Source organism: Pistacia vera, unplaced genomic scaffold, assembly GCF_008641045.1.
Source record: "Pistacia vera cultivar Batoury unplaced genomic scaffold, PisVer_v2 Contig952, whole genome shotgun sequence".
NCBI lineage: Eukaryota > Viridiplantae > Streptophyta > Magnoliopsida > Sapindales > Anacardiaceae > Pistacia > Pistacia vera.
This window is the reverse complement of record NW_022196837.1, coordinates 220405-234874: the sequence shown is the minus strand read 5'-3', so window position 1 is coordinate 234874 and position 14470 is coordinate 220405. Positions and strand designations below refer to the sequence as shown.

General features: G+C 34.1%; 2 protein-coding genes across 4 annotated transcripts in view; one reads left to right on the top strand and one right to left on the bottom strand.

The window, feature by feature from the left end:
* Nucleotides 1–1483: 1483 nt before the first annotated feature.
* Nucleotides 1484–5658, top strand: LOC116120961 (glyceraldehyde-3-phosphate dehydrogenase 1, cytosolic-like). 3 transcript variants are annotated; one of them, XM_031406933.1, is made up of 9 exons: nt 1484–1514; nt 1566–1665; nt 1797–1921; nt 2014–2129; nt 2339–2440; nt 2482–2538; nt 4019–4097; nt 4744–4843; nt 5541–5658. In XM_031406933.1, the coding sequence occupies exons 4-9, from the start codon at nt 2018–2020 to the stop codon at nt 5571–5573; spliced, it is 483 nt and encodes a 160-aa protein (XP_031262793.1). In that variant the 5' UTR covers nt 1484–1514; nt 1566–1665; nt 1797–1921; nt 2014–2017; the 3' UTR covers nt 5574–5658. The 3 variants fall into 3 exon arrangements, with proteins under 3 accessions (XP_031262793.1, XP_031262795.1, XP_031262792.1); XM_031406935.1 differs by lacking the exon at nt 1484–1514 and having other exon boundaries at nt 1544–1665; nt 2380–2440; XM_031406932.1 differs by lacking the exon at nt 1484–1514 and having other exon boundaries at nt 1544–1665.
* A 2829-nt stretch (nt 5659–8487) lies between these two features.
* The window catches only part of LOC116120958 (sodium transporter HKT1-like), a 40624-nt gene continuing 34641 nt past the window's right edge, over nt 8488–14470 (bottom strand). Inside the window, 3 exon segments of the mRNA XM_031406929.1 lie at nt 8488–8776; nt 8860–9051; nt 9053–9088. Coding sequence (XP_031262789.1) covers nt 8578–8776; nt 8860–9051; nt 9053–9088 — 427 coding nt within the window. The 3' untranslated portion in view covers nt 8488–8577.

Below are 14470 nucleotides of genomic sequence, written 5' to 3'. Positions count from 1 at the left end.
GGAAAAATGATTGAAATCTGCTGTTGAAAAATGGTTTGGAAAGGGGTTGAAATCTGCTGTTGAAAAATGGCTTGGAAAATGGTTGAAATCTGCTGTTTAAAAAAGATTGAAATATGCAGTCTGTACTGACTCTTAACTGCTGTTTACTGGTTTCTATGCTACTTTTTTTTGTAGTATAGAAAATGACAGATGTGTGTTTTGTAGTTCTTTTTTACTGATGAAGTGTTGAAGAAGTTGTGTCAGATTGAAAAGTTGTGGCAGATTGTAGTAGTTGTGACAGATGTGTGTTTTGTGGTAGTGGCAGGTGTATGTGTTGCAGTTAAGTATTGATCTATGATTTTGAGATGATTTTGAGATAGTTTATAGTATTGTGAAGGGTTGAAGAAGTTATAGAATTATGCTCCTGAATTTATGGTGTAGAGTTGTTAAACTGATGCAGAGTTGTTAAACTGGTGAAGAGTTGTTAATGGTTGAAGAAGTTATAGAATTGTGCTCATGAATTTATGGTGCAGAATTGTTAAACTGATGCAGAGTTTTTAAACTGGTACAGATGTAGAGTTGTTAAACTGGTGCAGATGTAGAGTTGTTAAACTGGTGCAGAGTTGTTAAACTGGAGGTTTGTGATTGAACTTCAGTTACTGGAGGTTTGTGATTGAATTTCAGTTGGTTGTACTGAGCAATACAGTTTGTAACTGTATGATTGAGATAAGAGTTGCTAAGTTGAGTAGTTGAGATGTTGGTTTTGAGCTGGTTTATGTTCTTGATGTTGTTTTTTGTTGCTACTGAAAAGCTGAATATGTAGCACTGAAATTGGGCTTCTTGTCCTGAGTAGTTGAGTAAGTTTCTTGAGTAAGTTTCTTTTGTTGATTAGCAGCAAAGTTGCTCAGCTGAAGTTGAAACTGTTGAAACTAAAATTGCAGAATTGTTTTGAGCTGGTTTATGTTCTTGATGTTGTTTTTTTGTTGCTACTGAAAAGCTGAATATGTAGCACTGAAATTGAGCTGCTTGTCCTGAGTAGCTGAGTAAGTTTCTTTTGTTGATTAGCTGAAGAAGTTGAGTGTGTGTTGTCTAAAGGGGTTATATGAGCACAGAGGTATCAGAAAGAAACTTTGATTTCAGAGGGGATGTTGGTCAAAGATCCAATGAATTTGAAATGCTGGTGGAAGAAAGGCTACTGAAGCAGCAGAAGAAGAATGTCCAGTTTGAGAGGGGATGTTGGTCAAAGGACGAAAATGCAAAAAATTCAATTAGCAGGAGAAAAAGGTAATTCTGCAAGACGGTGTCGTTTTTGACTTTAGCAAAATCAGTTGTACAATGAGCTTTACTTTACTACTTTACTCTTCGTCTTTGTCTTTTTATATAAAAGTGTAAAGTTGTTCTTTACTGTAGTTCTTCTTTACGAATCTAGTTATCAAGTAAATAAAATCAAACACATTTCTCTCTATTTTTCTGCTTTGTTTGCAAACCCTAAGCTAGTTTTACACGACTTAGTTGGACATGCACGCACTGGTTAGGTATAATATTCTCTTTTAATTGATTTTTTTTTTTAACTTTTGATATCTTAGTTTGGGAGAAGACTACAAGAAGGAAGAAATGGAAATAATGATGTGTGCAGCACGCCTCTGCCTCTTGCATTCATCTTCTAGAAGGCCAACAATGAAGATGGTAAACTTCTTTTTTCATAGTCTGAAAAAAATTTTGCGCATCAAATTTCCATTCTACTAAAAGTGTGAAGTAATAGAGAATCCTCAAGTTTGACCTCTTTACTGATTGTGCATGTTGGATCAACATTTTAGATTATCGGAATTGATCCACGTACATGCTCTAAAATTTGTGGGATCTGAAGAAAAAGCCGAAGTACTTGCTGATAATCACAGTTGGTCTGAATTAGAGGCAAAATATTGATAGAATGGTTAAAAAGGTGTATATAATGGACACTTTCATTCTTTTTTTCTACCTTAACTGATTTTTACTTCAAAGATACTGAGGTTTTTGTTACATAAATTTTGATAGTTTTATGAGGATTTCCAACTTTTGCTTTTCCACTATGATGGTCGGACAAGTGAATGGGATGAATTTGAGTGGTCAAAGAGCGCAATCCATGTTAGTGCAAGGAGACAAACAAAATGGTGAGATTTTAAGATCTTCTGCATAGTACTGAATTCCAACCTTTTAGCTTCTTTAATTTGAGAGCTACCAAAGTATAGAATAAGCATCTCATTGTTTTTATATGTTTTGTTTTCATGATCATCCATTCTTGAATTGCTTGGATTTATTGTCAGGGTTTTGATGCAAGAAATCTTCAATTTAAGTTTTCATTTTCACATATGATTGGTAGGTGGTATGCAAAAAGGCTTTTGCATCCTGACGTTGTTGCAGCTTATGAGTATATTTTTATTTGGGATGAAGATCTTGGCGTGGAACACTTCAACGGGGAGAAGTAAGTTGCTAAGACATGATGCATTTTGAATTTATTTTCAGGTTTACAGAAGAGAAACCTGGCTGGTGCAGTGATCCACATGTGCCTCCATGTGCTACGTATGTTTTTTCTCTCTCACACGTACTTTTTGTATTAGTTTGATGTTGACATATCTCAATTGGTGAGTTAACATCATTCATAATTATAGTACTTGCATGCTAGTTATTGACATGAAAAATCATGCTTCAGTGAAGAAGTGTCAATTGCCTATTGGCAATAACGGATATTTATGGTTCCTTATATACGACTTGTTAAGTGACACATTTTATTTGTGTTGCATAGTTACAATAACATCTTTTAACTCTTTCTATAAAAGAATGGTATATAAGTTCGATTATGAAAGAGCAATAACAAATTTTGTTGTCCCTAATTTTCCTTTAAGAATTCAATCGTTCATGTCTCTCTAACTATATGACTCGCTTTCCTGGGCCATGGCTTACAGAAAAAGTCATTTAATTGATGCATTCTCTCTCCTTTATCCATTGCTGATATTATTGCTACTGTCGGCCTCTCTCTTTCATCCACCAATTGATCCAATTGCAGATAATGATATTGTTTCCCTTATCTCAATCACTGCCTCCATAGAATTCTAATAGTTTTCACCAAGGAAAAACTTACAATGATTTATAGCTCTTTTAAAATTGATTGACCATAATTTGAGGTTATTAGCTATTATCAATTGTCAGAAAAATAAGTCTATTACATCCATAAAAAACCGAATTGCTTAGTTCTGCAACACCTTTGAGTGATTTGGTCCCCAGATAAGTGGATATGATGAAAAGAAAAAGTTGATGTGATTGTTCATAGTTGTAGTGATAGAGCATGGCAGTAGAGAGTAGTATTGGTAATTAGTGGCAGTGGGGTGGTACATTGTCAACGGTGATGGTAAGCGAATGATGGTGGTTGTTTTAATGAGATGGGCCATCTCAAATTTTCTTTTAAGACAACTTGATTGACTTTTGTTCTATTCATATGAATGTAGACATGTTAGAGAGTAAGAACTTAGTTTGCTGTTGAGTTGTGGTCTGGTTGTCTATGTTAAAAACAAAATTTTGCATATAAATTATTCTTAAAAAGCATTTTCCTATATCATTAAGATTCATTGGAGGCAGGAAATATTAAAGTTTCGTGTAATAAAATTATTTTCTAAAATAAAACTTCTTTGTAATTGGGATTTGTTTGTTAGCATTTTAAATCATTGATGCAAAATCTAAAATAGAACTTCTTTGTGATTGAGGTTTATTTGTTAGCATTTTAAATCATTGATGCAAAAGTGGTATGTTCCATATAGATGTTTCAAATAATTAAGTTATATCTACAGCAATACTTCTGTTTGTAATAAATTAATTTGGTCAAGAGGTTCCCACACTGTAATTGTACAGTATTTTAGCCACAAAGGCCTGTAACTTTCTTGCATCCTAAGAGTCCATTTTCAACATCTGTTTCTATTTGCTTTGCTCTCAAACTCAAATCTTTCAGATCTTTTCTTTTGATAACCAAAACTATGGCTAACTTTTTGCTCTCTCGATTGTTTGAAAGACTGGTGTATCACTATATGCACTCTTGAGCTTATTTATAAAGGGAGAAAGGAAAAAGTTACCTGGATATGGAGGAGGAGGTAATCTTGGTTTTATATTGCATCACAAAATTATAAGCCTTTTGGTAGCTTCAAGGATTTTGTTGGATCTGTTTGTGCTCTTTGTAACTATGTTGTTACTGCAATCAATTATGCACAAGCTGAGTCTATTAATATATATTTCTGGCCTGTTATATTTGCCTTTGATTTACTTTGTTTTAAAATGATGGACAAGCCCGAGAGACAGAGCATTGTGTAATGTGATAGATGCTTTAATGAATTTGTGTAGATTACAAATATGAGATTCTATGTTGGATTATTAGGCATTCTACTAATCATTAATACATCCCCAATCATTTTCTCCAAGATATTCCCTTCATATATTTTAACTCTTTCTTGTTTTTTCTTAACTCTTTTTTTTTTTTTTTCTCATTTTCTTATTAACCAAGCACTCTGCAAATTAGGAATTAACTAGAGAAATCAATAAAGATTTCCATGAATCTTCATGCCTCAAACCTATGTTGATTAAATATGTGTGCATATATATCCATAACAGTTAGGAGTTATTATGGGTTCTACTTAAGGTCTAATGTTTAACTCTATGGATTGTAAATTAACTCCATCACCCATCTCAGGAAACATAAGTAATTGATTCTACTTAAGGTCTAACATTTCACTCTCTACCTAGGGACCTGGTTGAGATCCCTTGGCGCAATTATGGGGCTGAGTATATTGTTGAATCTTCTGCGGTCTTCACAACAACTGACAAGGCCTCAGCTCACATAAAGGTTAGTTCTGAGTTTTTTGACACTATTTTTTTTTAGTTCATTGCTATCTTTTTACCTCTCATACATTTATGTAGAAATTTATGATATTGGTTATCTAAAATTACATTGCAAACACTGGTAAAGTTATGATATTGGTAAACTTATGTAGAAATTTAACTTAGGTAGGTTGAATTTGAAGGGATTGAATTTAATGAGGTGACAATAGGAAGAGTTGAAACCGAGGGACAGCATGCTAAACAATGGTGAATAGTAAAGATGAAGATGTATGCAATGTATCAGATGAACAATCAAAAGTACAGAAATTGGGACCAAAATCAGACCTTGAATTAAAACCAAGATTATTGGCATAGGTGAGATGACTATTTTTCCATCAGAGATTTTCAAATATTTATAGCCTTTATGAGCAAGGTTGTATTATAAAAAACACATTTGGCTGAATGAAAGAAGAAATTAACTTAGTTTAAAATTTTAAACTAGGAATTGAAGTTTAGATTGTTAATCTGTGAGATATTTGATTTTTTACTCCATCAATTTGATTTTGGTTGGTGCTGCAGTACGTTCTGTGAACTTGAGGGTAGTCTTTCTTTTCTATTGCTATTATAAGTTTTTGTTACATATTGTATACCCCAGAATAATATAATTTATTTGTAATAATTTAGTTCTTGCTTGTATTGATTATGCATTGAATTGATGGTAGGAAAAAAGGATACATTTGTGCAATAATGCTTGAAGGAGAAGCTCATCTTACTTGAAGGAGCAGAAGCAGAGTTAAGGGCATAGTCCAACAACAAGAAAATAAGATAAACAGTTGTATGGATATTAATATATATATATATAATATAATAATATATATATATATATATATGAAAATATGATATGTATGAAAATATGATATTTGATGTTAGTGTTCAGATTTTTATATTGTGATGGATTATTTGTTGATGTTGAATGTTAAACTAGGTCAATACAAAATGCTTTTGCCACTAATTATTTTCTCAAAAAAAAAAAAAAAAAAAAAAGCACTTTTGCAACTAATTTTGTAGTAGCAAACAGTAATTTATCATAATTGGATTCTACATTTAGCGTCTAAAATGACTATAATTAAACTACTAAATTTTGGTCACCAAAAGATACATTCGGCCACTAATAAAATAGTTGCGAAAACCTATTGGGTTTCACATTCAGCATCTAAAATAACTATAATTAACTACTAAATTTTGGTCACCAAAAGATATATTTGGCCACTAATAAATAGTCAAAAAAAACGTTGGATTCTACATTCAGCGTCTAAAAAGTTTACAATTAAACACTAAATTTTGGTCACCAAAGATACATTCGTCGACTAAGAAAATAGTTGCAAAAATCTTTTACGAAATTACCCTTACACCTTTGGCGTCTAATTTTTGTGGATTTGCGACAAATTATTAAACACTAAAATGTACATTTTGCAACTAATTGATTAGTCGCTATACAATTTACCAAATTACCCTTGAACTTTTAGCATCTAAGTTGGGGGACTAATTTGACCAGCATTTAGCGACTATTTGGCTAGTCGCAAAAAAAAAAAAAAAAAAAAAAAAAAAAAACTTTTCACGTCTAAACCAAAATACGTGCTATGAATCTGTGACCAGCTTACTGCAACTAAGGGGTGACTACCAAATTTAGACGCTAAAATTGGCTCAGCGTCTAAATGAAACTTTCTGCGTCTAATGTTGCTAGACGCAAAGTGCTAGTTTTCTTGTAATGAAGGAACGTATTCCTTCTTTTTGGTTTGGACCACAAAACAAATTAGGAAAGATAACTTTATTCCTTAGGCCGACTTAAGGAAAATAAGACGCATGTAAAAAGATTCTAAATATCAAGAGACAAAGATAAACACAATTTTTTTCTCTTTATCAGGCATGCAACTTATGACGGGTTGCAAAAGAGTTTTAAATGAGAGTATGAGAACAGACCATTATGCACACACACTCGAGATGAAACACGTCAAGACTTATATCTGGCAAACTGTGTGACTAAGAAATGATGTGCACACACACAACAGATAAGACAAGCTAAATAAAAAAATTGGCAACAAGTGTGCATACATAACTATTGTGCACACGCATAATTCATAAGTTTGACAAAAATAAATATTCTATATTCTGTATAGTTTTTTGTCTTTTATAAAATTTACCTTAAAAAAAAAAAAAAAAAAAAAATCTACGATGAATACAACTATAATTTCTTTTAATTCTTCGGGGCTTATTTCTAAATAATTTTTAAATATTGTAGTCCTATATACACATATGATGCTATCTCATGAGATAAAGAAATGATATCAACTTCAAGTAAATCATATACAACTTCCGAGAACTATTTTCTATTACTTGTGCAAGCAGTTTCATTAATTTTCTCTAAATTTAGACTTCATTGGTTGAGCATTGAGAGACTACTGTGATCCAAAAACTAACGAACTACATTAATAATTATCTCTTTTCCGAGTACTACAACACAAGCAACTCAAAAACTACAGATAATAAGACTAGGAGTTAATAAATTAAGTTATAATAGGTCACTTATCACTTATCAGAATCATTATTGGGGATTTATTCATCTAAATTTTAACATAAATTTTGAATTGTGCATTAAATATGTAAGTTGTATTGATTACCAACTGATTTGATTCAATAACTTATAAATTGTGTTATAGTTTATGTAAAAAAATGTGGTGCTCTTAAACCTTCCCTGTATTTATCATATTAATGGATTTTATTTTTAGTGGATAATGTATCATTATTTACGAAAATAAAGCCATAATTTTTGGGTCAATAAGATTTTTATACGTAATGATTAAATTAGAAACTAGATGTTCATAATCAATCACGTGAGACGGAAGAAGCCATGCGCATGGGGGGTCTGCACACACTTGATTTTCTAATTTCCCATAAATATGTAATCGGACCCTTGTATTGGAGTACCAAACCAACTAGGCACGCTCAAGCCTACTAGTTTATAAAGGGGGTTATCCTCCCATTCAATAAGGCCTTATTGGATGAGGAGTCAGACCCATTTCAAATTTTATCGTGGTATCAGAGCCCAGGTTCAGTTGAGCTGAGTGCTTGACCAGTGGGTGAGGAGTTAGAGCCGACAACTATCTCTAATAACAAGCATGACCCAACATATAGGCTTGACCATGAGGGGGAGTGTTGGAGCCCCACACCGACTAGGCATGCCCAAGCCTATTGGTTTATAAGAGAGGGTAATTCTCCAATTCAATAAGGCCTTATTGGATGAGCAGTCAAGCCTACTTCAAATTTTATCACCTTGTCACTCAATTATTTTGTGATTTTGGCTTTTGCTTGTGCTCACTGATTATTTTTCAAGAGGACAATTTATGCTTCCGCTGATGCTTTACCTAGTTTATATGTGACCATTTTACCAATCTAATTCGGCACAAACTTTTGTCTTCTGAAATCAGTTCTGATAATTTATCAGCAATAACAAGAGCATTGTGATGACTCAAAAAACTATATAAAATAAGACCAGAAGTCCATAAATTACATTACATTATCCAAAAGCTAAATAATTACATTATATTATCTCTTCTCCGGGCACTACAACACAAGAAAAAGCTGAAAAGCTGCATTACATTATATTATAATAACGCTAGAAGTCAATAACTTAAGGTTACACTACGTTGCTCCCCGGTTGCAAATTACATCTATACCAGATAATTAAAGACTTGCTAGTAGCTAGGAGAGCTTCCAGGATTTACCACCTTTCATGTTGAATTTCTTTAGCCTTCCAAAGAACATGATTATAATGAGCATTAATTTTTCTCCGGTACTCCATCTTCCAACAAATCCATACCAAGTATCCTTGCAGGAGCTGTCAGGTTTCAGTTGCCGTTTACAACTGTACCCAGTTGAGAACCCAACATTCCCATATGCACTACACAATAAACATATAATTTTCTTTTAGAATTTTTTGCCTAGATTGATAATCAACAAAGAGAAATTAATAATTAATCTCACCTCATAACTTCTAATGTGATGTTTAACACATTGAAGTTGAGGGGGTCGTTCTTAATTTTGTCTCTCTCAGTGATGCAGATTATGATGATTCCCATGACTAAATAGGAAAGTTGTGACAATATCAGACTCTCCACAAAACCCTTCTTTTCATTTTCTTTCGGTTTGCAATTTTCTGAATCCTTTTCTTGATATCTTCTTGGTAAAAAATGATGTATAAGGTGGGAGATACCTGCACAGATTGAATAGTTAGATCTCTCCTTATATAAAGAAACACAAGTAAGACCTACATGTTTTGAATAGATCTATTTTTACATACAGTTAACGATCTCATCCCATGTGGTTTGAGAATTGTTGTAAAAAAATTAATTCAAAGATCTCATCCCATATTAAGGGTCAAAAATTTATATAATAAGATCCGTTCCATTGAATATAGAGGTATTATGCAACTAATATTTTTATTATGATATTTACCATAAGCATATCATGTAATAAGCTTATCTTGAAAAGCTTTTACTTGTAATTTTTCAAAATTCTTAGTGTATGCATGTTTAACTAAAAATTCTCAGATATACAGGTTTTCTAGACTATAGGCCAAAAGTCACTTCGATGTCTTTGCTTTTGCAGTTTTGTAAAGTCAATGTTTAGTCGTTGACTTCCGATCTGCAAGTGAAAAACTTCAAAATTTTCGTATAGAGAGAAACTATATGTTGTCATTACTTAATTTACTAGTTTAAACAGTTCTTTTAATATTAAAACAGTTATACTGTGAACTTTCCACTGATTATTATGGCATGACCTCATGCCCCATGGGCAAATAGTCACTTAAATTGGATTCGCCACTAATCTAACCATACATAGCTTTTGCCAGAAAGCTTCTAAAATGGTTACAGAGAATCCAGTATGTAGGCAGTGGCGTTGGGTGCGCCACTAATTATCCAACAACTTGTTCTAAAATGAATCAAGAATCCAAATTCATAAAGTTGCTTCACCGCTGACTATATATAATGCTTCAATACGAACGTTTATAAAGGTAAGTAGAAAAATCGATCGAATTTTCATGATTTTATATTACTATAGTTCATAAAGTAATTGATAATATATCTTATTCTTCAGAAAGTATTTAAACACCTTCGACGACAAAATTTGGTTTGTTTTTGTTTTTGTTTTTTCTCTTTTTGAGAGAATACAAAACTGACAATTGATCATCCTTTCAGAAACAAATTAATTACTTTATTATCAGTAAAATATCTTTCATGGACAAATATATTAAATCTTTATATAATTTAAGTAAAAAATACGGAAAATATGATATCATATCAATCATTAAATTTCGAAAATAAAAATATTACAGAGAGAATAAAGGGGAGTGAAGAACTTACATCATAACAACAAAGAGCACCAGCACTGCTGAAAAGTGTGGAGAGATCAAACACAGATTCGCCGGTGTACCTGAATTAACACTTCAAATAATGAACCAACCGCTTTCTCGATAATTCAGACCATCCATAGCTTCCGAATTCCATTCCAGGGAACAAAGACAAACTGCACAAACAAGAACCCAAAAACAGTGACTCCGAGAAAATAACACGACACTAAGAACAAATGAGGGTAGCCCATCTCTTTCTGTTCCTCAACATGTACTCAAACTCCGCTCGCCTTGTGATTTTATTCAAAATCCGATGACAAGTCGCAGGCAAATGATACAACGTGTTTCCAAGGAGAGTTTGGGGAATTAGAATCCAAAGAAGACCTAGATTTTTCTTAAAAACGATCATGTTTTCATTTGTGGGGACCAAACCACGGTTTAAAAGTGGAAACGATTGTGAAAACAGAAAATGTTAGCGTTGAAGACCTTTGTTTTTTAGAACTTCTTTTGCATTTCCAACAAGCTAACGTACAATAAAATAAACCGATTCCGCCTACATGAACGACAAAAGATAACCTAATATGACAGAACACAAAATCCTGAGAATTATCGATTGAGGGGGCTTGCATTTTTTTCTGAGGAAATAGTATGGGAATTGGAATTCTCATTTGTGACATGAAAAGAGGCCAAACCAAGTTCAATTTTTTGTTGTTTCATGGATCTTTTTTTTAGGAAATGTGGATATTATATGAAGTTCAACCCAGGACATGAAAACTTCCCCACCTATGGACATCAAAATGATCATAACATGGTTGAAAGTTGAGAAAACTGTTAAACAATCCAAAGAAATAATAAAAAAAGAGGAGTTAGGGTTTCATTGATACTGCACAATTCTTGAATACTAAAAGTATGATTTAACCTAAATACAAAGATATATATATCTAACAATGAAAAATGAAAAGACAAATCTACCCTTAATAAACAATAAAACAAGATACCCCTATTTCTTAACATCTCCCTCAACCTCACAATGCGGCGGCTACAAGCATCGAGAGTTGTCCAATTAGAAAACGAACGGAAATAAAATGCGACTTTGTAAGAAATCTGCAATCTGCAAAGAAAGAAAAAAAGGGCAGGTATGGTGCCATGCTTGAGATGATGACGAGTAAGGTACAATCGATCTCAATGTGCTTAGTTCGTTCATGAAAAACCGATTGTGAGCATCTAAATAGAACTCTGGTTGTCACAATACATAGAGTGGGATGAGAAAAAGGAACGCCCTATCTGCAAGTAACCAATGTAACCAAACAATCTCTTTGGTAGTAGATGTCATAGCACGATATTCTACTTCAGTTGAAATTGAGAAACAATGATTGTTTCTTGCTCTTCCAAGAAATAAATCACCCAAAGATACGAAACCAGTAACAGACTTGCAATCCGTGGGATCACTGCCATGATCAGCATCAGAGTATGCACGCACTCCAGGAGAGGTGGATGGAAGTAAAGACCTGAAAGACTGTACCCCGAAATACCGCAAAATACGAAGAGCAGCTGCCCAATGAACTGTTGTAGAGAAGCAACAAACTGACTAACAACATTAATAGCATATGCAATATCTGGACGAGTAAATAGTGGATACCAAACTCCCAACAAGAGTACGGTATAAGTAGGATCTGACAAAGGTAACCATCAGAAGAAGAACTTTGCATTAACCTCAATCGAGTATCGACAGTCTTATTATCAGTAAGTCTAGCCCACTCAAGAATATTTGCAACATATTTCGACTGAGAAGAAATAACCTCTATGTGAGTAGGCTACCTCAACCCAAAATATCGTAGAGAACCCAAATCCTTCATTTCAAACTGTTGAGCTAACTCTGTCTTCAAAATTGAAATACCATCAATATCTCAACAGTAATAATCAGTCATCAACTTAAAGACAGAATGATACGACCTGCATCGTGCACTTAACAAAAAGAACAGAATCATGACTACTAGAAGCAAATCCAAGGGAAGAGACCACAATAGAAAATTCTCAAACCAGCACGAGGTGCTTGTTTAAGACCATATAACGCTTTCTTCAGCTTGCACCATACCCAGAATCATGTGAAACACCAAGAGGGGCGCCATATAACTTCTTCTTGAAGATCTCCATTCAAGAAGGCATTTTTAACATCAAGTTAGAGAATGCCACTGACAAATCGAAGTTACTGCAATAAGATTACGAATAGTAGTCATTTTTGCAACAGGAGCAAATGTCTCCTCATAATCCAACCATACTGTGAGAGTACCCTTTTGCAACCAACCTAGCTTTGTATCGCTCAATAGATCCATCAAATTAGTCTTGATCTTATACACCCAACGATAACCACAACGTCTTACTAGGAGGTAGAGGAACCAAATCCCAAGTACCTTTCTATGCAAAGCAGAAAGTTTCTCATCATAGTTTGCTACCAAAGAGATCAAGAATTGCCTCTTTATAGGAAGAGGGCTCAGAGAACAATGAATGAAGCTAAAAAAAGAAGCAAAAGATGAAGAATAACAAGAATAGAATTTGGTAACTTTGTGGACTTACGAATGCGTATGGATTGACGTAGAGTTGGATCCACAATCTCAGACAAGCTTGAGTGACCATAGGAGAGAGGGAGCTTCAGGTTGCTGGAGAGTAAAATGTCAGTACCTGCAATGATAGTACTAGGAACCTGAGATGACAAACTATCAGAATCCTCAGAAAAAGGATCTATACGAATTAGATCAGATCTAGTCAAGGTATGAGTAGTGGATGGAATAGAAAAGAAAGGTATGCTCAAGAAAAACAACATGACGAGACACATAAAGTTTCTGAGTGATTGGATCAAATACCGTACCCCTTTTTAACCTTCACCATAACCAAGAAAGACACATAGCAGATCGAGAGACAACTTGCTGCGTTCTACATGAGGACGAAGAACGAAACAAGTACAACCAAAAACTTAAAGGAAGAATAATCAGGGGCATACCCATACAACTTTTTGAAAGAAAAAACCTGAAATATGAAGATGGAATTGTATTAACAAACCTACAGCAGTAAGACAGCTTCGCCCCAAAACCCACTAGGAACAGAGGCAGACAATAAGAGAAACGAGCAGTTTCAACAATGTGCCTATGTTTTCTTTAGCAACACATTTTTGCTCAAGAGTATCTGTACACGAGGTTTGGTGAACAGTTCCATCTAATGCAAGCAACTCACAAAATTTATTAGAGGTGTATTCCCCACCCAAATCACACCTAAAACATTGATAATAGCAGAATGTTGAGTTTTGACAAGAGCTCAGGCTGCATATATCTCAAGAATTCAGAACGATGTTTCATTAAATAACCCAACATAACGAGTATGATCATCAATAAAAGAAACCAATATCGAGACCCTCCTTTTGTGGCAACAAGAGAAGTCCCCTACATCAAATGAATCAAATCAAATGGAGAAGAAGAAACAGAAATACTTCGATTAAAGGTAAAGCTGAAAATTTTGCTAGTTTACATCCACTACAATCAGAAATATCACAAGTTTGCAAATTTCCTAAGCCCCTGTGATGCCAAAAATCTCAAACGAGAAGACGAAACATGACCTAAACAAGAATGCCATAAATAAAAACTAGAAGAAGAAGACTCAAACGAAAAGAAGACAAATCAACACTAGTAGCGGTAGCATCAGCACTAGTAGCAGCAGCAACTGGCACTTTTCTCATCCAAATATATAGTCCCCCCTTCCTACGGCCTATCCCAACCAGCTTCTGAGACTGTAGATCCTGCACATAACAAGAAGAAGAGGAAAAGGTGACTAATTACCAGAATCACATAACTGACCAACAGAACCAAGCTTTAATGTAAGTTTTGGAATATGATAAACATTAGAGAGAGACAGTAGGTGTGACATCAGAACCAATACCTGCTAAAGGCATAGGAGTGCCATCAGCAGTCATGACAAGATAGAGACGAAGGAGACACAAAGCAAAGATGAAGAATCTGGAGACATAATGTGAAGCACCAGAATCCAAAACCCATACAGAATGTGATATACCTGAAGAATTATGAGGTAACTGACCTACGGAAAGAAGCAAACATAGCTTGTGGCTGTAAGGAAGAACTTTTGAAATTGCTCAGCCAGAGTACTAGCTGTGAAAGGACCTGATGAAACTACTGCTTCAGTATTAGACTGTGGTGGTTTGTAACCTTGAGGTGGTCTATAGCATTAGATTGTGACTGG